Source organism: Punctularia strigosozonata, assembly GCF_000264995.1.
Source record: "Punctularia strigosozonata HHB-11173 SS5 unplaced genomic scaffold PUNSTscaffold_12, whole genome shotgun sequence".
NCBI classification, from domain to species: Eukaryota; Fungi; Basidiomycota; class Agaricomycetes; order Corticiales; family Punctulariaceae; genus Punctularia; species Punctularia strigosozonata.
Window position 1 is genome coordinate 156189 of NW_006767444.1, and position 21265 is coordinate 177453.

The 21265-nt window shown below is 54.2% G+C and overlaps 4 protein-coding genes across 4 annotated transcripts; all 4 read left to right on the forward strand.

Moving 5' to 3' along the window:
- Positions 1 to 164: 164 nt before the first annotated feature.
- On the forward strand, positions 165 to 2974 carry PUNSTDRAFT_122161 (FAD/NAD(P)-binding domain-containing protein). The gene is made up of 17 exons (XM_007386802.1): positions 165 to 350; positions 413 to 464; positions 528 to 795; positions 871 to 1119; positions 1184 to 1240; positions 1319 to 1421; positions 1476 to 1484; positions 1538 to 1580; positions 1650 to 1746; positions 1798 to 1862; positions 1919 to 1938; positions 1992 to 2045; positions 2099 to 2354; positions 2410 to 2463; positions 2519 to 2667; positions 2738 to 2756; positions 2810 to 2974. Exons 2-15 carry the CDS (start codon positions 459 to 461, stop codon positions 2651 to 2653), a joined length of 1416 nt encoding a protein of 471 aa, XP_007386864.1. The 5' UTR covers positions 165 to 350; positions 413 to 458; the 3' UTR covers positions 2654 to 2667; positions 2738 to 2756; positions 2810 to 2974.
- A 4910-nt stretch (positions 2975 to 7884) lies between these two features.
- On the forward strand, positions 7885 to 11353 carry PUNSTDRAFT_46556 (kinase-like protein; the record flags this gene model as incomplete). Its single annotated transcript, XM_007386803.1, has 12 exons — positions 7885 to 8282; positions 8522 to 8648; positions 8923 to 9012; positions 9061 to 9180; positions 9208 to 9483; positions 9637 to 9711; positions 9779 to 10003; positions 10062 to 10285; positions 10730 to 10776; positions 10833 to 10995; positions 11045 to 11091; positions 11151 to 11353. The coding sequence occupies 12 exons, from the start codon at positions 7885 to 7887 to the stop codon at positions 11351 to 11353; spliced, it is 1995 nt and encodes a 664-aa protein (XP_007386865.1).
- A 1811-nt stretch (positions 11354 to 13164) lies between these two features.
- Positions 13165 to 14929, forward strand: PUNSTDRAFT_127678 (uncharacterized protein; the record flags this gene model as incomplete). Its single annotated transcript, XM_007386804.1, has 3 exons — positions 13165 to 13456; positions 13535 to 14610; positions 14669 to 14929. 2 exons carry the CDS (start codon positions 13165 to 13167, stop codon positions 14593 to 14595), a joined length of 1353 nt encoding a protein of 450 aa, XP_007386866.1. The 3' UTR covers positions 14596 to 14610; positions 14669 to 14929.
- Positions 14930 to 15222: 293 nt separating this feature from the next.
- PUNSTDRAFT_106655 (DUF1620-domain-containing protein) lies at positions 15223 to 21240 on the forward strand. Its single transcript, XM_007386805.1, has 20 exons — positions 15223 to 15525; positions 15590 to 15649; positions 15713 to 15971; positions 16043 to 16493; positions 16553 to 16651; positions 16714 to 16818; positions 16874 to 17119; positions 17182 to 17520; positions 17583 to 18444; positions 18499 to 18659; positions 18721 to 19428; positions 19485 to 19585; positions 19644 to 19824; positions 19877 to 19944; positions 20002 to 20145; positions 20198 to 20368; positions 20423 to 20482; positions 20544 to 20811; positions 20870 to 21041; positions 21097 to 21240. Exons 1-11 carry the CDS (start codon positions 15270 to 15272, stop codon positions 18958 to 18960), a joined length of 3078 nt encoding a protein of 1025 aa, XP_007386867.1. The 5' UTR covers positions 15223 to 15269; the 3' UTR covers positions 18961 to 19428; positions 19485 to 19585; positions 19644 to 19824; positions 19877 to 19944; positions 20002 to 20145; positions 20198 to 20368; positions 20423 to 20482; positions 20544 to 20811; positions 20870 to 21041; positions 21097 to 21240.
- Positions 21241 to 21265: the final 25 nt, after the last annotated feature.

Genomic DNA, 21265 nt, shown 5'->3' on the forward strand with positions numbered 1-21265 from the left:
ATGAGATGGACGTGCAGCGCTGAAGCCTGAGTGAATGAGAACGACACTCCAATGACAAGCCGTCCAGTCACTGTCGTTGCGGGATCCGGAATAACCGGGTAGGCTGTGGCTGTACGAGCATTGCCCTTTCCTTTGTGCGCTTAGCCTCCACCGGCCTAGCAGCACGCCGGGTTTCGCTAGCATCTCGCTCCGCACGCAATCTACCCGCATATTCTCATTATCTACTGCGGTCAACATGATCACACAACATGGTCCATATGACTTCATGGGACGACGAACGCGGCACGCTGTCCGCTGACGCTGCGTTCGTCTAGGATGAACGGTTCTGCCTGTCAGTTCATTCCCGCAAGGTCTAAAAAAGACACACGTCTGCATCCGCATCCTGGTTTATAATCTTGGGCATACTACTTAGATCACTTGGAGCTGCGTTACGAGACTCCCGACCTTGACCGCGAGTCATGCCGGTGAGTCGTCCCTTCCCCACTAGTTGCCATTTGTTACTAATTCGGGGTCATGGATCTAAATAGTACTTTGACCTGGATGTACATGCAAAGAACCCGGCTCTACGAATTGTGATCGTTGGCGGCGGTATTGCGGGCCTCTCCTGTGCTCTAGCGCTCGCAAGGGCCGGTTTCAACAACGTGCAGATCTTCGATCGCGCCCGTTCGCTGGACGACGCCGAAGTTGGTGCCGGATTGCAGCTTGCACCTAACTTCACACGATGTCTGGCGCGATTTGGGTTGCTGGAGGAAGTGAGACGGTATGCTGTCGCCACGAGCACTATCTCACTCCGACGTATGTCCTTGCATCGCTTGACTTTCCGAACGTTTTAAGCACTTGCAGGCGACCGGTGCTGACAGAAGTTTATAGGATATATCGACAACGAGGTCACAGGAAGCGCACCCATGATGCCCGAAATCGAGCAGAAGTACGGCTCCCCTTTGTGGGTAGCGCACCGAGCCGACCTTCAGCGAACCCTGTTGTCGGCGGTGCGGAAAGCAGGCGTCGACATAATCACGAACGCCCAAGTCACGGAAGTCGCATTCGAAGACCCTCCGAAGATCCGGATCGACGGCCGGGAGAATTGGGTTGAGAGCGACGTGCTCATCGCTGCTGATGGTACGTCGTCATCCGATGTCGATCTTTCTTCCTTCGGATCACCGGATCTTCTCTCGCTCGTCAGGCGTTAAGTCCGTTGTGCGAAAGCAGCTGCTCGCGTTGCACGGAACTGAAGATCGGGGTGGGTAATATCGTCCGTTTTCGGACCACCTTCAATTCCGTTCTCAATTGAAGATGCTGCTTCTCTCGGATCATCTAGCACACGCAACAGGAGATGCGGCGTATCGTATCACTATCCCACGCGAGAAGCTGCTTCCTCATCCCGATCTGTTAGCCATGCTGGATTCGAGTACGGCCTATCGGTATGCAGAATCTTGAATCCATCTCTATGTTTCCAATAATCGTATGTTATTTAGATGGATGGGGTAAGCGCCGGCCTTCAGAGACTCCAACCCTGTCTTGACACATGCTTTTGTAGGCCGAGTGGGCATATCATGGCATATGCCATTCGCGCGCATGAGGTCCGTGATTACACGCGCATCGTCTTCGTTTTCGTGGTCACGGTGACTTATGGAAGCATACGTTCACAGGTCTTCAACATGGTCCTCGCACACCCGGACAAAAACGACGCCGTCGAGTCGTGGACGTCCAAGGGTTCAAAGGAGGAGATGATGGAAACCTACAAGGGTAGGTCTATACCGCTGCTAGCAATATCTTGAGTCCAATGGACATCCGTAGACTGGAACTCTGTCGTTAAGAGACTGCTGGACTTTGTGGAGCCGGATAAGGTATTGGAGTGGAAGGTGTGTCTTGCCTACTTGGGTATTTATCCTCACTGAAAACGGCGTGGATGTCACAGCTCATGGACCATCTGCCTCTGTAAGCAACCCGTGCACGTCCTCTTCTGCTTCCCAGACTCAGCTTCGTGCCAGGCCAACATGGATTGAGGGGAATGTTGCCCTCATGGGCGATGCCTGCCATCCAATGTACGCCATTTCCGACACGACCTTATTTCCTAATTACAGAACCTCCGATACAGGTTGCCCTACGTTGCTCAAGGCGCCGCACAAGCAGTCGAAGACGCCGCCGTCCTGGCGGCCGTACTGTCGGGTGTCAAGTTTCCGGCTCGCCCCACCAGCCATGAGAATGCCAACGCCCGCTTGTCCACAACCCGGCAAATTCGGAACGCGCTCGCGCTATATCAGAGCGTGCGCAAAGATCGCGCCGAGCGCATACAGGCTAGTGCGGCGAAGACGAGGGTGGCTCTTCACTTACCGGATGGGCCCAAACAAGTAGTAAGCAGCGTCACCGAATGACATTGGCGTTCATCTCATCTACGATGGAATATAGGAGCGCGACGAGGCGATACGGAACGCGGCGCAGGGAGGCCGCAACCCGGATCAGGTTCGTTAACTTGGTCCGTGATTTGTTGCTCGTGTAATGACGGACTCTATTATAGTGGGCCGATGCGGAATGGCAAGCGTACATGTATGGCGTTGACACGACGCGCGAAGCGTTGAATAGGTTATCGGAGGTGACGGGTTCTGTCAAGACCATGGACGGGGAGACGGGCCCTGCGGGGCTTGTGTATTGATGGCGAACCCAATTGTGCGTGCCCCTTCGTAGCTCCGGCTCTCCCAACGCCATTCGCCGAGCTGATCAGAATTCTACTACGCAGAACCGAGCCCTGTGTGGTGGTGAGCGGCCTTCCCACAATGGCGTAATATTGGCTTATTGTCAGCAACTCAAGAACAACGTATGAATGAGCGGCACGCGTCAACGGACCAATAGTGAGGTGCTGTGTAGATTGAGAGGCCATGGCCAACCGGAGGGACGATCGATGGCTCTCAACGGATATCGGATCTCGGTGTATCGCATTTTCTGCACAGGAAATTGACATTTGTCTGGGAATGGGGCAGTCGTACCTTTCACCTTGCCTAATGGGGTTTTCCATGCGTGCGCTTCTGGTTCTTGGGTCACTCTTCTTTCATACCCTATTCCGTGTGATCGTCGTTCATCTTGTTGACCATAGCTTCTGGCGTCCCGGCAACGAACCACGCGAAGGCACACGACACCGAATCCTCCGAGCTCGTTTGCACAATATCGCCGGTTCCGATATCCATTACATGCTCATGCGACGTTCATAAGCCAACGCTACGTTCTACAATCTCAATTATGGGTATGGAAAGAGTGTTCACCCGTTGGCCAGGGATTGCTCACCGCGCCCACAGCGCAATGGGCGCTCCATCCTCTCAGATGTCATCAGCTTTCGGTGAATTCGGAATTGCCAGTTGACCTACTTCAAGATATAGGTGGCATGCCCCTCCAATCGGCTTTTAACACAAATGCACGAAGCGAGCCGACCATATGCATTGCAGATGGAATTGCGCGAATCCAGATCCAATTGGAAGGTGTATGATGTTTTCGTGCCTTCGAGTTCATGGCCGTAGACTTATGTGTTGAGATCCTACGTCCCTCGTTGCATGACTTCGCACTTCATCCCCGCAAGTGTTACATGCTGCTCGCTCAGCTACAAGTTCTAGTACTCAAGGAGATAGGACCTTGAATATCAGAACGCCTCGCATGCAAAGTCCGTGTCTCTCAAACGAATGTTAGCTTCGATGCGCGCCATCTCTGATAACGTTCACGCCCTTAGATGAAGGCTTCCCATGCGTCGAAGCATGGTATGTATACCAGGCGCCCAACTGAGTGCATTCCTCATCAGCGCTCGATATCTTTGTCCTACTATTCTCAGGTATGTGTCTGAGAACGCTATCAGACCGCAAACATCGCAATCTCACATACAGCTGGCCTTGGACAGTCGTTTGGCTGTTGGCGGCATGGTCTGCGCCGAAGGATCCAAGAGAGCACCCAACCAGTGCATCGCTGTGCTCTTCGAGACGGAAGATTCTAGTGTCCATCCTACGAACGCGTCTGAATACATACCACTATCGATGGTTCGCTTCCACGCATGGCCCCTGATGTGTGGGCCACGCTCAATCACCTCGGTCTGATTCAGGCGAGTGGATCTAAGACTCAAGTTACACACTCCAGATACTCCCGTGAGCTATGGTGAGATCCCGGTCATGGTCCCGGTTGGTGTATTGAATGTATCCAAGGTGTTCCTTAAAATGCGCATCTCGCTCCCTCGGGCAATCGAGCTCTTGTCATTCAATTCTTCAGTCGGTACCCCGCGCAGCGCGAGGCTCTATCGGAAACTCGTCTCCGAGCCATTGTGCACCCGAACGCGTGATATATCGTTGGCACATTCATCCGAGTTCCTGAAGAATGGACATGAGCGGGATCGTACATCCAGCTTTCTGGGAGTTTCGTGTTAAACGGGCGGAGTGCTCGGAGTACTCGCAGGGTCACCCCCCTATCTCCGTGGCATCCCACCTTGGTTATAAGGTGCGAGTGTACTGTACGGTACGTTACAAAACTTCTCGAACCGTGTAAGCGGCGTCTTCGAAGACTCATATCGTCGTATGCATTCTCTTACACAGAACGACTCCACGTATCCTCCGACGGGCTTCTCCAACGATGATATAGGCGACTTCGATGGATTGTCCTACGTAGCCGAATCAGACGATACTGAGGACAATCGACTTGGACCCGGCTCTACAGTAGATGCGTTCCTTTTCCGTATGGTTAGGGGATTAGGACGTGCAGTGAGAAGATCAGCCCCGGCGATTGATTATGACGATGTGTCATGCAACAGTGCTCCGGCCACTCCCGTCGACATGGACCAACTTTCCTACATCACTACCTCTAGCGACACCGAGGATGGACGTTTGGGACCGGGGCATTCCCTAGACGCCCTTCTCGGCGCAGCCGGACGCAAGATCGAACGAGTGTTGGCCCGGGCATGCGCAAGTTGGGGCCTTACCCCGCACACAGATGTGTCGCGTGCATTCCGCCGCATAGCAACACGAAAAAGCCTGAATGCCACCTCAGGTCCTTGCCAGCATTATTACTTCATCGAAATGCTCCGAGATGTTTCCGGTACGAGCATGCCTATCGAACGTATTGAATTGGATTTTCCAATTTCCTCAAATCACTTGTGACGGTTGCGGAGATGCATTCGCTCTATCATTGATGAAGACACCGGAGGTACAAGAACTGTGTTCCAAGCTAGTTCATCGTCTCCGGTAGGTTGACGCATTTCGACCGGCTTTCGGTAACTTACGATATGGTTCATCTATATAGGAGTCGAAACCCATCCTCCTCCTTGATGGCTATCAACTACGTGATTGCTCTCGTAGTATTCCACGAACGCTTTAAGGAGGAGTTTACCGCACGCGGGGTGGGAGCGCTCCTTACAGAGATCATGGGCAACATTCAATTGCAACGATCACGAAGACGGGACGCTGTCCTCCTTGCTCCGGCATACCGGGCGCTCGTTTGCCTCAGCGACTCCGTATCATTGAACCATATGAAACAGCTTCTATCCCTGGATCATGCGGTCGACATCACTTCCCTGAACGCTCAGCTTCGGCTCCCAGTCCAACGACTGGCGGAACTGTCAATGCATAACAAGTTACATATCAATGCCCTATTAACGGCCACACGGCAAGTCTTACCACTGATGCTCACTTCATCTATGAGCTGACCTGCATTTTCAGGACCGCTCGTGAGCGAGTCCTTGCAATGAGCTGCCTTATTCCCTGTCTTGTCATGACCAGTGCTGCAGTGACCATCAACGATACACTCGGAATTTTTTCGGTCCATGTTGTCGAGTCGTTGTGGCGAACCCTTAACGCATGTGACGATCCTGTCTTCAGGTCACTCTTGGAGAAGTTCTTGCATATCGTGTATGCAGACTGGGCATGGACACTTCATACACGTGCATTCCTGACCTTCTGGAAGCCGTTGATGCACCTCAGGTATGCAGCTCATCTGTCTCTCGCGATATATATACCATTGCAATATCAGCGCTAGGGATCCGCGATACTTGCAGCATGGAACCGCTTCATACGAGGTCCTTGAAGCAATTGCTGCCGTGCACGAGCGCAGTTGGGACAATCCTCGGGAGTATGCGGCCATACTGAGGATGTCTGCCGAGGATCGAGGCTCCTGTCTCTCCGCCTCGATGTGTGATGATACCCATCCCTTGTCTCGCCTGGACCGACTTTGGAGGCATCCGTTGATCGTAATGCACACCGAATTCGTTCAAGAACGAGCTATGTCGGCTTCCGAGGGTTGGCACTCAAGGCGCATACGACGAGCTATACCCTTGGATCGTACGAATAGCCTCTGTGGAAAGATCCTTGATATCCTGATATCGTGAGTCGTCATCGTCAGTATGCTTTAGAGAGATAAGACGCTAAAATATGTCTTCACAAAGAACAGATCTATCCCAGCCGTTCGAGACGACCATGTACCACATCCGGTTCATTCTACCCTGGTGGGATGACCATGCTCGGACAACATTGTTTGGAAAGTTACAGGACTCGCCTTGGAAAGCACCCACGCAGCTTGCGCAATGGCTGCTCCAGAGCCAGAGCTCCCGGGTGCTGGATACGCACGCATCTCACGACAACCTGTTGTGCACCGGCATAGTCCTTGGAAGGGTTGTCGGGAGTGACAGCAACGAGATCGGGGTAAGTTCCCATAAAACGTGGTTCTCAACGATCGGACCATGACATCGAGGAGTAGGCATTCTACGATCATTACCGCAACCCTCTTCCTTCCCCTAGACTTTATCACGGCGATTCCCGCTATGCTCGTCTCGTGGCACCTTATAGAGGTGTTGCGCACCTCCGTTGGGTTGCAACGAAAGATATCCCAGGTCGATATATGCCCGTTCCGATGCCACCGTGCATGATGGATCGCACATGCTACGTTGGACAGATTCGTCGAGTCGACGAGATAGACGAAGATGGCTGCCTACTCGTCCTTGCGGACAACCTCTCACCACTTGATGGGCAATCACAATGGCGCGTTACGCAGGAACACGGCGAGCACCTGCATGTTCTGTGTGCGACTCATCCCCAGGCGGCTATTTACTGGGTTACATTGTCAGTGCACATATATCTCGCCGATCAGGAAGGATGTTGCTGATACCTCTGCAGAACCAGTATCGTCCACGTTTTCTCGTGCGCTAAGTTGCTGCTACCCCCCGAGAATAGGTTGCAGGACTTGCTGAAGTGCGAGTGCTGTGTCTGGGAGTCGCAACGGCATCAGTGGCAACACTCGGGTGATGATTGCCATTATTAGCGCCCAGCGAAGGAGGGGCTTGCCGAGGTTTTGAATAGCATGTAATATGTGTTCAATCGGACGAGAGGTCAGGCTCCAGTGCTCGAGCGAGCGCTAGCGCTCAACACTTATGAGCCGCTCGGAATGGATTCCCCGCAGTTCGCCGTTGCTCTTCGGCGGTGCTTTTTATACCAGGTCCTCGGAATTAAACCTAGAAATTAGGGATTTCCATCATCTTGAATGTGTTCACTCACCGCTGCGCACCCAGGGCATTAATGTATGCACAATCCTCGGCCGTGAAAGATCATTGAAGCCCCAATACTTGGAGAAAACGACCAGAGGAGCGGCCGACTGCGTTGTGTGTAATATCCTGTTCAGGGGATCCGCCGCCCCAATATAGCAATTTCCGCGCTCATCGGGAGAATCCGAGACCAGTCGGGTCGGGCGTCAGTACGTGTGTTTGTGACTGTCACAGCCGACGACCAGTCGGTGCCGTCCCCCATTGCACGCCCCTCTCTAAGACTCGTTGTAATGCAGCTTTGAACCATCGAATTTCCACCGCAAGCACCCACTCAGCGATATAAAAAAACACGTCCAGCAGACAAAAACCCGCTTCCTAATCACAACACCATGGCTCGGGCAAGCAAAGCCACGCCTGCTAGGAAGACGAGGTCATCGACCGCTGGCGCTACCACTCGCAGTCGGCGCCAGAGCGCAGCGTCTCGCAAGTCCGCGTCGCCGAGGAAGTCGGCGACCACGACGAACGCGAAGTCGCCCCGATCCAAGACGGGACCGAAAACAGGAGGGGAACTCTGGGAGATCACGGAGATCATTGGGGAGCGCGACGACATGTATCAGGTCCAATGGGCAGGCACGAACTCACGAACGGGCAAGCCGTGGGCGCCGTCGTGGGTGAGCAAGGAGGGCGTCTCCGCGGAGGAGCTCGTGCAGAAGTGGGAGGAGCAAAACAAGAAGCCCGCCCCACGGAAGAGTGCCTCTAGTGCTAGGCGTCGGTCTGGAAGGCGGTGGTGAGTACCTGGTTTTACGACTGCCCGACTTCTAACAATAATCATCCCCACCCTCCCAGATTATTGCACCATGATTCCCCTATCGGCAATGGACGCAAGTTCTTGATGACGAAGTTCCCCCGTAGTTCGTTCGTCACGCGTACGAATGCTTTGCTTGCGCAGATATTGCTTTCGCCTCGAGGGGTCCCGCAGAAAATTATGTATCTACCCGCAAGCCCCTATGCTACACGACGTTCCAGGTTCGCAGGCGCGATGCACGCTCTACGAAGAGTCCGAGACCTCAAATGCCACCAGCGCTGGTTCCCGAAGGTGCACGGTTACGACATTGTTCTGGCCTGTTCTGGCTCTGAGACAATCAATCAACCAGTGCGCATTGGGTGGCCCGGGCAGCTATTGTTATCAACCCTCAGCCTTGCAATAGCTTGGATGTACAGGTGACAAAGCCACTCAAAAAACCAACAATAGTAAAGTATATTTCATCGGCATTGTTGATACGTCGTTTCGTAGCTCCTGTCTGATATAAAGGGCCTGCAAGGCGAAGCCTACGATAACTCATCGGGGCCGCTTATTTCTCCTTGCGCACATTCTTCCTACAGAGACTCACGCACGACCGGCTCAACGCTTTCGTATCTAAATGCAGATCTCAGACACCCCTCGCAGCGATGCGTTTGATCTGCCTCTCGAAAGTTTACCGCTGCCACTCGATTTGACATCTGAAATAGTGAAGCAGGTTCGCAATATTCTTCAACGTCGCATGCCCGCGCTAATCCATGTGCAGGACATAGCATTGGAGATTGGCAGGGTTGAAAAGGTATATCGTGGCGTATGGACGACGAAAGGCATACCAGTTGCCATTAAATATGTTGAGGCTGTCAAACGCAAGGTCGATGACGAGCGAGTATGTCCCTCTCCAGCTCAATTCCAGGGAAACGCCCATGCCCACGCCCTGATATTCATCGACATTACCAGGAACACGAAGGCTCCATACGCGAACCAGTATCTCGTGATCGTGGCCGTCCTATATTCTCGCTTCGAAGATTATGGGGACGCAGAAGATCTGAGTCAAGCCATCGCCAGTCCCTCGGCAGTGCTGAACCACCATCCCATCCTCGACTGCTTCGAACGGTGTCGCGCTGGATTTCGCTTGACCATCCAAACATTTTACCCATGTACGGCGTCACCTACGATCCTGAAGGAACTGGTTTCTCCTTGGTTACACCCTACGTTCCTGAAGGAAGTCTAAGAGAATGGTACTCGGCGGAGGCGCGAAGGCCGCGCCATGACCGAGAGTTGCGCCAGAGACTGGTAGGCTACGTTACACGTCCTGCTCGTTGTTGCTGAGCATTGCGTGTAGATGGCGGAAGTAGCGTGTGGCTTGGCCCATCTGCACGAGAAGGGCATAGTGCATGGCGATATCAGGGCTGGTAAAGTGAGCGCGCCTTCCGGGGCGTGTCTTCTCTGTTTGAACCGAAATTTACGCGCCCAACGTCTTTCAGGTACTCGTAACGCATTGTCGCGATGAAAGTCTCGGCACATACAAACTTCGCGCCTTGATCTGCGATTCTGGCTTTGGGGACAGCGGCGCATTGCGCTGGCGTGCATGGGAGCGCGAGGCTCCCGAACAGTTCACGAGGGAGTTTCGGGACGTTAAGAAGGAAGATCTTGAGGGGAGCCTTGCTGATAAGCGTTGTGACGTTTGGTCTTGGGGTATGACTGTCGTTGTGAGTGGTCGTCTGGTGTGCCCATTCAGGCTTAGCATACTAACACGCGAGCACTCAGGAACTGTTCAGCGCTGAAGTCCCGTTCGCATCTTTGAACCAGGAGCAAGTCAAGAAGGCATTATTGGAGGATGATCTGTATGACTGGTGGCACATGGCCGCGCGGAACGCTCTCACCTTAGAGTTACAACAAATACTCCCCTTCTGCTTTCAGAGAGATCCGCGGAAGCGGCCCACTATGCAAGACATACTCGGCGGTCTACGATACAGGCAGCCGAGGGCAGCGTACGTAATGAGCGTCGGTATGGCATACACTCATCACGAATGACTGACGTCAGAGACCCTGTAGTCGTGGTCCTTCAACGGTCCCCAGAAGTCCGTCTGGCGATCGGACAATGAATGGCACAGGGAGCATTCTTTTCTACGGTGAGCGTTGGCGCGTGGATTCTAGCGCGTTGCATCACTTAACCAGCCTACGTAGCCACGGTGGGCCGGACTGATTCTGTCCTGCGCCACCCCCTCCCCTCCGGTGCCCGATTTCTGAGTATTCAAGAGGGAGACGTCATCCTCGTTCCCCACCAGCCGCAAAGCACCCCGTGGGTGTTCGGGAGACTGGTCCAAAGGGTGGGCAGGCCGCACCCACTTCTGCCGGGGAACTTTCTGAAACATCCTCAGTAAGTCATTGGGCATCCACCTGCGAACGATCATGCTCATACGATTCTACCATAGAACCGAATACAACGATCAACGACATAAAGCCCAATTGCCTGTTGTTGGTGAGCACATCAGCCAGTGGGTTCCTGATTATGCCTTACGTCTCGGATGTCGGTAGCTACCAGCAGCGTGGGATACAAGAACAGATACGGGGACATCACGTTGCCAGATCAGCCGCTGCTGGTCACGACATGGCCGAATGGCGACGCCAAGTGCACGGGTTATCGGCTGAGATTCACGAAGGAGAGCGGCTTCTTCCCGGCGGATCATACACGATTAATGTACGTTGGCTCTCGTCCTAGTCGTGATATGGTATTCACTTACGCTCAGTTCGGGACCACCCATATATGCCGAAGGAGGGCAACGACAATATTACCGTGAGTACCAATGCACCGCGTTGTTCGCTTGCAGACTAACTCCCGGCACTGTGAATTAGTGCAAGTCACTCGCAGCTTCTCGGGCGCGATTGTAACCCACAATGCTGTGCCACCTGGACACGTCGTTGGCGTCACCAAAGCGCCAGAAAGAGGATTATGGACCTGGGAGCTTGAACGCTCCCGGAATCGCGACGGCGATGAGCCTATCATTTCTTCAGGGGCAACCGAGAGCGTTAACCTCGTTACGTTTGCTCAAGCGTAACAGTCTTACTGAACTTTTTAATTATCATGAGTAACTGAATAATTTAGATTTACGTCGAATTATATGATACTCAGTATAGCACAAGAATATGCAGCAAACCAAAGAGCGCCTCCAATCTCCACCACGTCAATTTCGTGCATCCCTACCACTGAGGTGACATGGACACCTCGGAACGAGGAGATCATACAAGTTCTCGCGCGGCTCGCAGTCACTGATCCATCCCGTGAAGAAGCCGTGGTTGGTGAGTATAATTCGGGTTCGCGCTTCTCTCGCTTCCAGGGCACATCGTTCAGTAGTTGGAGGAGCAAAACAAGTGGGAGGTGACGTGAGCGATTGTTTCTGCGGATTCGTGGCGTCTGACGAATTGAGTGCACCCCTGCCCCAAATTTCCCTAGACGTCCTGCCAGGTGTTGGCAACGGTGCTGGAAGAATATTAGTGAGTTGCCGAGGTAGTATTCGCCATCCAATGATCATACTCATCCGGACTCGCCATTAGGCCGATGTACACTAGTCAACTGCACAAAAATGAATTGCCGTTTATTGGTGAGTACGCCGGTGATACGAGTTTGGGCGTATTTCCCACCTTTGACGTTGGTAGTCGTCACCCGATTTCACGATCAGAACAGAGATAACGAGGAACTGTGGCAAGGGGAAAAGGTAGTGATCACAGATGTTCCCGATACATGGCCGGTTGGGGACCACAAATGCACGGCGTATCGGCTGACACAAACGAAAGAGTCTGGCTACTTTCCGGCGGACTACGCGCGACCGATGTGCGTTTCTTCTCGTTGTTTAAATCGAGGTACTAGTACTCATTATGGTTCAGTTCGGGGCCTCGCAACAATGACGACGACAAACCGAGGTGTTACAGTGAGCCTTAACGCTTGATATTGCCGGTATGAGATCCAGGGCCTGACGCGATATAGTGCAAGTCACTCGCAGCTTTTCGGGTGTGATTGACGCACACAATGAGCCGCAAGAGACAGTATTTTCCATGGGCGACATTCTCGGCTTTACTAAAGCGCCCGAGAAGGGACGATGGACCGGGGATATTATACCTACCAGGAGTCGCGAAGGCAAAGATCCTCGGGCCGTCACTAGGGAGTTCGAAAACCATATGGTTGAGGTCCTGGACCCGTGGACTCCTTTGCACTAACTTGTTCCTATTCCTCTCGGACCCGCCCAAGCGTAGCGGGAAGATATACCTAGGCATGCGATCATCAGAAATGGGGTATACGAGCGAAGGCGTACTTGCGATTCGAAGTAAGTATTAGACCAGATGCCATCACATGCCCGACCTCGCAGTGGTGAGTGACTCGCCGTGGCAGCGAGTTCCGTCGCCTCGAAGCGCTACGGATCTAAACCCCTCTGAGATCAGGAGCGGCCTCACTAAACTTGGCGAGGGCGCCGCATGGCGGTACTTACTAGTTTGATCGCTCGAACTTACATCTGGGAGCACGGTTCTTTCAGATGATCGCGATATAAGAACGAATTGCGCAGCAAATTATGCCGTTAACCTGTCTGCTGCCGCAATAATGAGTGTAAGTCCACTTGCTTGCGCTCTAAGTATTGTCGCAAGGGTCGTCCTGTTCCTGATACCGTGTCATCCGGGGCCCAGAGCGGCGAGAAGCCAGCCACGACGGCTTCTCGGGGCACGTGTCGCTGGCCGGGCTTCGCACTTCTCTTCTCATAGATCCCCGTGCGATATTCATACTTATGTACATATCACGTACGCGGAGGCTGCACGATGGGAGTGACCGGGGATCCGAGGGCACTTGTCTCTCCACCTTCCGCTGCCCTACCGCACCGACATGGCTCCCATGAAGCCAACCCATCGCCGCCGCCGCCGCCGCAAGCCGTGGACGACGACGAGGAAGAGCAGGCCGCACATGGACCCCGACTTCCACGAGGTCCAGGAGATTGTGGGCGAGGCCGACGACGAGCGTGGCAAGTGGTATCTGGTAAGGTGGGTCGGCATTGATCCTGAAACGAACGCGCCTTGGCGGCCCGATTGGATCCATGAATGCGGTGTGTTCGCCCCCGAATGTCTCGAGAGGTGGGAGGTGGAGAAGGAGTCCAGTCTCTATAAGAGATCCTGTCTCCGTGAGTTCTCACTTGTCTTGCACTTGGATGTCATCCGGCTGTGAATATATGCGCTCACAAGTTGGATGTTTCGTTAAGGTATCACCATCCCGAAGCGAATACCTGGTCGTGCGCCGTTGTCGCTCCAAGATGATGCCAAACATGCCGCGGGGACCAATGTAAAAGAAGACGTACCCGCATCCACTCATCTTGACGGATACAGAGCCGGCGACGTCGGTATCCCCATCTTTTACGAGGGATGCTCAGAACAGCCTAAGAACTTTGCGATGGACATTGACCAAAAGCAGCACCGAGCCCCGGAATCGCACACAAGCGATGCAGCCGATCCCAGACCCCTGGAAGGTGACGGGTCTGATTCAGAGGAGGATGTCCTGCTCTACCCTTCAGACGACGGTGCGCATCCCTTGTTCTACCGCCATCCGCCATCGCAAAGTGACGAAACAGAACTTTCAGAACTTTGCCAAGATCGCGCGGAAACCGGCGCCGACTTCGTCCTGGACGAGTTTGAGGCGCTCGTGCCGATCACTTATGCGCCTGTGTCGAACACTTCCGACCCGCCCGATCTCGTGGGTGGAGCCCTGACTCCATCACGACAAGGGAGCTGTGGCGCGTCGATGGCCAGCCAGGTCCCCCAGAACTTCGACGGGGACCTTACAACGGTGATCCCCGCAGCGGCCATCGCGGTGCAGCCGTCCTTGAGCCCCGCCGGGCACGCTATATCTGCGCTGCCGGCACCCGTCATCGATTCCCAGCCGGTCAGACCCAGCACAACCACGGAAGGCGACGACCATTCGGTAGAGGTACAGGGATTACCCGTCGACGCGCTGCAGCTCCCCGACGAGTCGGACTCGCTACTCTATCCGGATGAGGACACCCCCGACGAGGCCGACGCGAGCTCCCTGCACGCCATCACCACCGCCGCTACTACCACCTCCAGCGATAAGAACAACGACCCCGGTCTTGGCGCCGACTCTGGCGCCGTTGACCAGCATGGCATCCCTATCGAGCCTGCGCGGACGTCGGTGGCAGAGCGACCTCAGATCCATTTCTCATTCGGGCTCGGAGCGCGAGGCGCCGACTCTGATCCCTTTGGGTCCTCTTGGACGCCGCCCTTCTCCCAGCATCAACTCGTAGCCTGAGTGCCTGGAAAACATGTGAGTATCGACGGGCCTCGGTTTTTCTTGCATTGGTTTCTTAAGTCAGGTGACGCAGATTGTACGAATACGACGGAGTCGAGTCTGCGGAACTGCTCTTTTTGATTTCTTGGTTCTACTGGCAACTAATGTCTGTCCGTAACTCTCGTCCGACCCGCTATCGTCGCGTCTCGTTCGCTGTGTATGATCAAGTCGGGTGTCCTCCTGCTACTTCCGCGCTTCATCTCCTTGCTCTGAATTGTTGTTTGTTGTTTGTTGACATGCTCCTCGAACCTGTTGTCTGGACATGTTATATCATATCGTGTATTTTAACCATCCCCCGTATAGTCCCTAACTCGCGAATTTCCATCCTGTTTTGGAAGCTACGGATTTAGTAAGGCATTTGTTTACCTCGGGATCCGGATTTCGGGCGGACAATCTCATCGCGTATATGTACCCAAATTGTCGATACACATGATGAGTAGCATACAGGAAATGCTGTGTATCTGCGAATATACCAACGCTATCTTGATGAAGGTCAAGAGGTCGTGCTACAGGCCCTTGGTGGCGTCACGGCTTCGTCTGCCACCTCGCTACGCTTCTTTGCATGCCGTTCTCCCACTACGCGATATAATTGACAACAACTACAAGGGGTCTCTCGGTCTATCTTTTGCGCGACCATGCGCTCCGTTTACCGCTGCGCAGCCTTGCTAGCGCTCCACCTCGCGCCATGGACGGCGCACGCCCTGCACGCGTCCGAGGCCGGCGTGCTCGACTGGTACACTCCATTAATGGGACAACCGATCACGGAGACGCTCGCGACAGCACCGACTTTCCACCGCGTGACGCAAGAGGGCGGAGCGAGCGAGAGCGTCGTGTTGGCCGCGACCGCGGCGAATGTGCTGGCGGGCGTGAATCCCGTGAACGGGTCTCTGGGTGAGTTGCGTGCGCGTATGCGTCGCTGACGGAGTGCTGATGCTGATGAATTTGGGAATGGTAGCTTGGAGACATGTATTCGAGGACGAAGACGCTGTAATAGCGTTTCAAAAGCATAAGAATGGTGCGGACGATGTCTTTCCTCACGTTCGTTACTCCGAGCTTGACAGCAGGCTTCTGCTCACAGTTGTAGCCTCTGTGTCCGGGCCCTCTGGTTCTACCCTCCGCTTATTCGATGCTCTGAAGGGCCACCTCTTGCTCGAGCAGCGCATACATGCACCTGAAGTTGGCCGGCTGCACCAACCCGAGTCGGTTGGCGTGGCAATCGCCTTCTACGCCGAGAACGAAGAATCCGATATCTTGGTGCTGACCAGCGGAGATAATCTGAGGAGACTGAACGGGAAGACGGGCGAGCTCAAGTGGAGCTGGACTGCACAAGATCAAGGGTACGTCCGTCTCACGTTTCACTCTCCAGTTCTGCCAACGAATTGACCCGGTTTTTGTGCGTTTTCTCTAGCTCGTTGGTGATATACTCGAAGATCATCCCGAGCCCGAACGCCATCTATCTCGTCGGTCTCGCCAAGTCATTCGCGGGCTACACGTTGCACGTCTCCGCCCTCTCGCCCGCGGACGGTTCGCTCCTTGCCTCGCAGCCGATCAATTCCCAGGTCGAGAACGGTCTCACGGACTTTTTGTACCTCGCCTCCCCCAGCTCCTCAGCCAATCGCAACCCGAGGCTGGTGTGGCTCGAGCACGCGACGATCCGTTCGGTCGACCTCACGCCGCTCCTGGACGCGAAGGGCGCGTCGACGAAGGGGACCGCGTACAAGCGGATTATAGACGTAGGATTGGCCGAGCACGGCCAGTTCGTCGCGATCAAGGAGGACGGGACGGGGAGGGTGTTTAGGTTGGATGTGAACGGAGCTGGGGAAGGGAGTATCAAGGGTATCTGGGAGTTCCAGCGATCCGTGAGCACGCATCGTTTCGTGTGAAATGGATGGATGCTGATCACCCGCCAAATGCATAGGCGACTTCGAAGGATTACAGCGACTCGATGTATTCGGGCGGTGTCGACAAGGACGGACATCCTTACATTGGTCGGGTGTTCTGGTCCCATGCTCTTCAGGTACGAAACACACCTGGCTCGTCGAGTATGTGCGTGTATTCATGTGTTGATGGTGATACCAGCAAGCAGGCTACAACATATTTGCCGCGCATTTGGGCGATGGTAAAGGCCTCGTGAGCGGCTTCGCCTTCCCGTTCGACACGGACAAGCATGGCATAATCTCGCACGTATGTAGAATCCTACTGGAGTGCATGCGTTCTCGTTTTAATAATCGGTTCACAGGTCGCAATCGATGCCGCGAACCCGCAGACGGATACCGTGGTGTCTCGCATAGTCCTCACGACGACGACCGGCGCGGTGCAGCTGTGGACGCAGGACAAGGTATCGTGGACGAGGGAAGAGTCGCTGGCGAGCATCAGTGTCGCCGAGTTCGTCGACCTGCCCGAGCCGAGCGGCGATGGCAAAGGCGCTGCGCGCGATCATGAAGGCTGGCTGGCACGCACGACGCGGCACTTCGCCGACGCTCAGGTTGGTCGTAATCGTTAATTCTTATCGACCAGGAGTCCGTGTGCTGACGTTGTGCACCACAGAACTTACCAGAGTACCTCGCCCACTTCGCCAAGCGGTTCGCCACGGGCTCGTACGCGTCTGTATCAGCTCCGGTTTCTCCTGTCAACCCGTCGAACGCGACATCGCTCGCCCGGGACGCGTTCGGGCTCAAGAAGATCATCGTTGCGGCCACGCCTTTTGGGAACGTCTTTGGCATTGACTCCAGCACGGGCAAGATTGTATGGAGCCGTGTGCTAGGGCTGGGCTGGGCGGCTGAGGTTGGCGGGAGGGTGTTGCCCGTAAAGTTGTTTGTTATGGCCGGTGCCGACGATGGGAGCAAACCGGAGGTGCTGCTCATCACTCAGCGACGTGCCGAGAACGTGAGCATATATCCATATTCTGGTAGTATTTATCCGTTGACACGAGCCCTCGGACTTCGCAGACCCTCGTCGACACGGTCGTCTTCCATCTTGACGCCCTCACAGGTGCAGACGCCAGCGGTGCGGCGCCGACGCCACTCATTCAAGGGATCGACGTTATTCCCGGCGCCCTGGTGGAGTCGTATTTCATACCGGAAATCAAGACCGCTCTCCTATTCGACGAGTTCCTGCAGCTCCATACCTACCCTGACAATCCGAAAGTCAAGAGTGCTCTGAAAAAGCTTGCCCCTTCGCTCCATTTCTCCCTTCGCGCTGGAAAGCCCGGCAGCCGCCAGCTCATAGGCCATCGCATTATGTCTTCTGACCGCCTTCCGGGCATCCAGACATACGTGGGCTACCCTACGTGGACGCTCGCCCTTCCGCCCTCAGAAGAGATCATAACAATCGTCCCGCGGCCGCGCGAGCCCGTTGCGAGTCTCGGGAAGGTGCTGGGCAATCGGACGACGCTCTACAAGTACCTCAATCCGAACGTCGTCGCAGTCCTCACCTCAAATCCGGAGACGCCTAGCTGCGGTGTCTATGTTGTCGACCAGGCGAAGGGTACAACTCTCTACCGCGCCAAGCTTCCTGCCTTTGGGGGGCGGTGCGACGTCCACGCCACGTTTGCGGAGAATTGGCTGGTGTATCACTATTACGACGGGGACAACGCGGGGGCAAGCAGGACGAAGGCGTACAGGGTCGTGAGCGTTGAGCTCTACGAGGGGAAGGGCGTCGACGACAAGACGAGGAGCTCGGAATTGTCCAGCTTGTCGCCGAAGAGCACGGCGTTGTCTGCTCTCGAGCAGGTGTACCTGTTCCCTCACGGTGTGATGACTATGACCACGACGTCGACCAAGTATGGGATGACGGCCAAGGATCTCATAGGTTCGTCTTCTCCCCTTGCGCTGTATTGACCCTGTTCCTCAAACTTTGTGGTAGTTGCGAACAAGAACGGACAGATTCAGTCCTTCCCCCGTCGGCTCCTCGATCCGAGAAGGCCGAAGCGCAAACCGACTGTCGAAGAGCAGGAGGAATGGCTGATCCAATACGATCCGCTTCTTCCTGACGACCCCCGACGCGTGCTCTCGCACAACTATGACGTACGTTCTGCCACACGCTCTGCTTTCTTCTAGCTCGTTCTGACTGCGACGGTTTATGCAGGTCGAGAAAGTGCGGCGTATCATAACGTCGCCCGCGCTCCTCGAGTCTACCTCCCTCGTCTTCGCGTACGGGCTCGACTTGTTCTCAACAAGAACAGCGCCGTCAAAGACGTTCGACGTTCTCAACGAAAACTTCAACAAGGTCCAGCTCGTGCTCACCATTACGGGCCTGGCGGTGGCCATCTTTGTGACGAAGCCGATGGTGCAGAGAAAGAGGTTAAGAGAGAAGTGGTATCAGTGACCGTGCTCATGATCTTGTATAATTCAACACTGCTAGAAGTGCACACGCGTTCTCATAGGATGCAATGAGACATTGATCTCGATTAATATACAAGCGATGGGCTGCCGCTCGACCAGGGCCGCGCTCCTGTGCGGCGTTCACTCCTCGTCTTCGCCAATGTCATCCGCCGTCTGGTCTTCGTTCTCAATTGCATATGCATCCCTAATCGACAGCAACTCTTCCACCAGCTCCTTCATCTGCTCCTGTTCTAATCCGTTGTCCTGCGCTACGTTGAGTAGGGCGGACGAATGCATGTTTTTCCGTAGATACTCGGCGTGCAAGGATAATAGATTTGTGGTTGCGGAGTTCGTGTCCAATGAACTCATGACCGGCATTGAGACGATCTTCGGGCGCCTTGAGTTAGACGCTCGCCTTGACAGGATAGTTTGAGGGAAAGACGAGATGATAGGGAATGGCGGCAAAAAACGTCTGCAAGGGAGGGCTGATCAGCCGTGGTCCTCATTGGTCTCGAAAGATACACTCACGAAGTCAGCGCTGAATTGCTTCCTGCCCATTCAGCATAAACGTCGATGCTACTGTCGCTCAGGCCACGCAAGACGTCGCGCCGAGAAAATGAAGCAGTTCTCTGTGGGTTCAGTTCAGTCATGCGGCATTTGCATAACCCCGAAATGAGAGGCTCAAACCTTGCCTTGCCTAGCTTCGCTAGGCCACAGGCCGGACAAGTCGTAGAACCGGTTTTCGAGCACTGTACTGGTGATTTCGTCTGTGAACGGTAGGATTCCTCGGAGATGCGAAAAGCGTGTGTCGTTTTGGATGTTCAAGCTTTCCGAGAAGGAAGCAAAATCTTCCGCTTTCTTCTTCAACCTGAACCGATAGCGTATGAGCATGATCATAATGTTGGTCGAATGAGCCCGACCTAAGGGGTAGAGTCACAGTCTCGATGTGAGTGGAAATGATCGTAGATGTATGATGCATGTTCGAGGTCTAGTGGTAGTCATTCAGTTGATGAGTGCAAAGGGTATACTTACTTTTAGCGCTCACCTCAAGCTTGCGGACGATCTCGTCCTTCAGTTTCGGCCACGTCAGTGCCGGGTTTTGAATAGGTACCGCGATGCTAGTGAACTCATTCAAGCTTTGCAACGCGAGCGCATCATTCAATATAGACTGAGCTTCCACATGTGGAGACTGCACAAGACGAGTTGATATGAATCAGGATATTACCATCATCGATACTCACCTCGGTCGTTTCAGTCGTTGTCCAACGGCTCGCGGAATCATATAAGGTGATGCGCGACGACAAGTTTGCGAATGCGAGCGCAGGCAACTTCGAGAAGTCGTCGCGATAGGTTTGTAGAAATGAGTCAATGAAGCCACCGAATGCAGGAACGTCGTAAGTCAACTGGACTCCCTGCGAGAGGTCGTCAATAGAGCAGCGACGCGACACTGTTAACGTATGACAGACCTGTAACGAATCACACTCTTCGACGAATTGTCGAAATGATTCTTCCATTAGAGAGTTATCCTATGTGATGCACATGTTGATGATCCCACATGCTGCATGCCAGTGAAGCGTATCCACGAACCGAATCGTACTGCTTGAACAGCGCTTGACCACTTGCCCAGTTCGTGGTCTCCGGGGACTCAGCCGCCGAAGGGTCCGGGAGTTTGTGTATAGACCGTGGCACATAGTACGGGTGCGAGTAGTCGGACCAGAATCGGATTCCTGGGTCGGCTTTCGCAGTCGCGTTTTCGTCGTTCTCGTCGTCATGTGCCTCGTTCTCCTCTTCAAGATGTCGCAAATACTGGCTCTTAGGCACCGGATCTTGAGCAAATTCTACGACTTCGCCAGACCTGGAGGATGCGAGAATGTCAGCAAATACGCGTCAACCTCGCACCGAATGTGACGCACCAAGGAGTCATGTCCGCGTCCTTCTCCGGATAGAGATCATTAGTCCTGGCCAAACTTCCGAAGTTGGCTAATCTAGGTATCACAATAAACTGTCGCTACGTCGTGCTAGCTAACCGTACGACTGACCACGTCGGTCAAAGATCAAGACTCTCGGGCAGTATGTAGGTTGGCCCTAACGCGGGCCGGTCAGTGTTTTGTACCACGATTACAGGTAAGGATGAACTCACATTCGTAGATAGCCCTTCTCTGAACGATTTGTCGTGATCCACGAGCGGATCTTCTGCCTCCGCGTCCTCCAAGTCCCCGTAGGTGAAGTAGCTCTCCTGCGTATTCCAGAAATGCGTGCCGATATGGTTGGCTAGATTACCAGCTTGAATGTAAAGGATCTCCCTCATG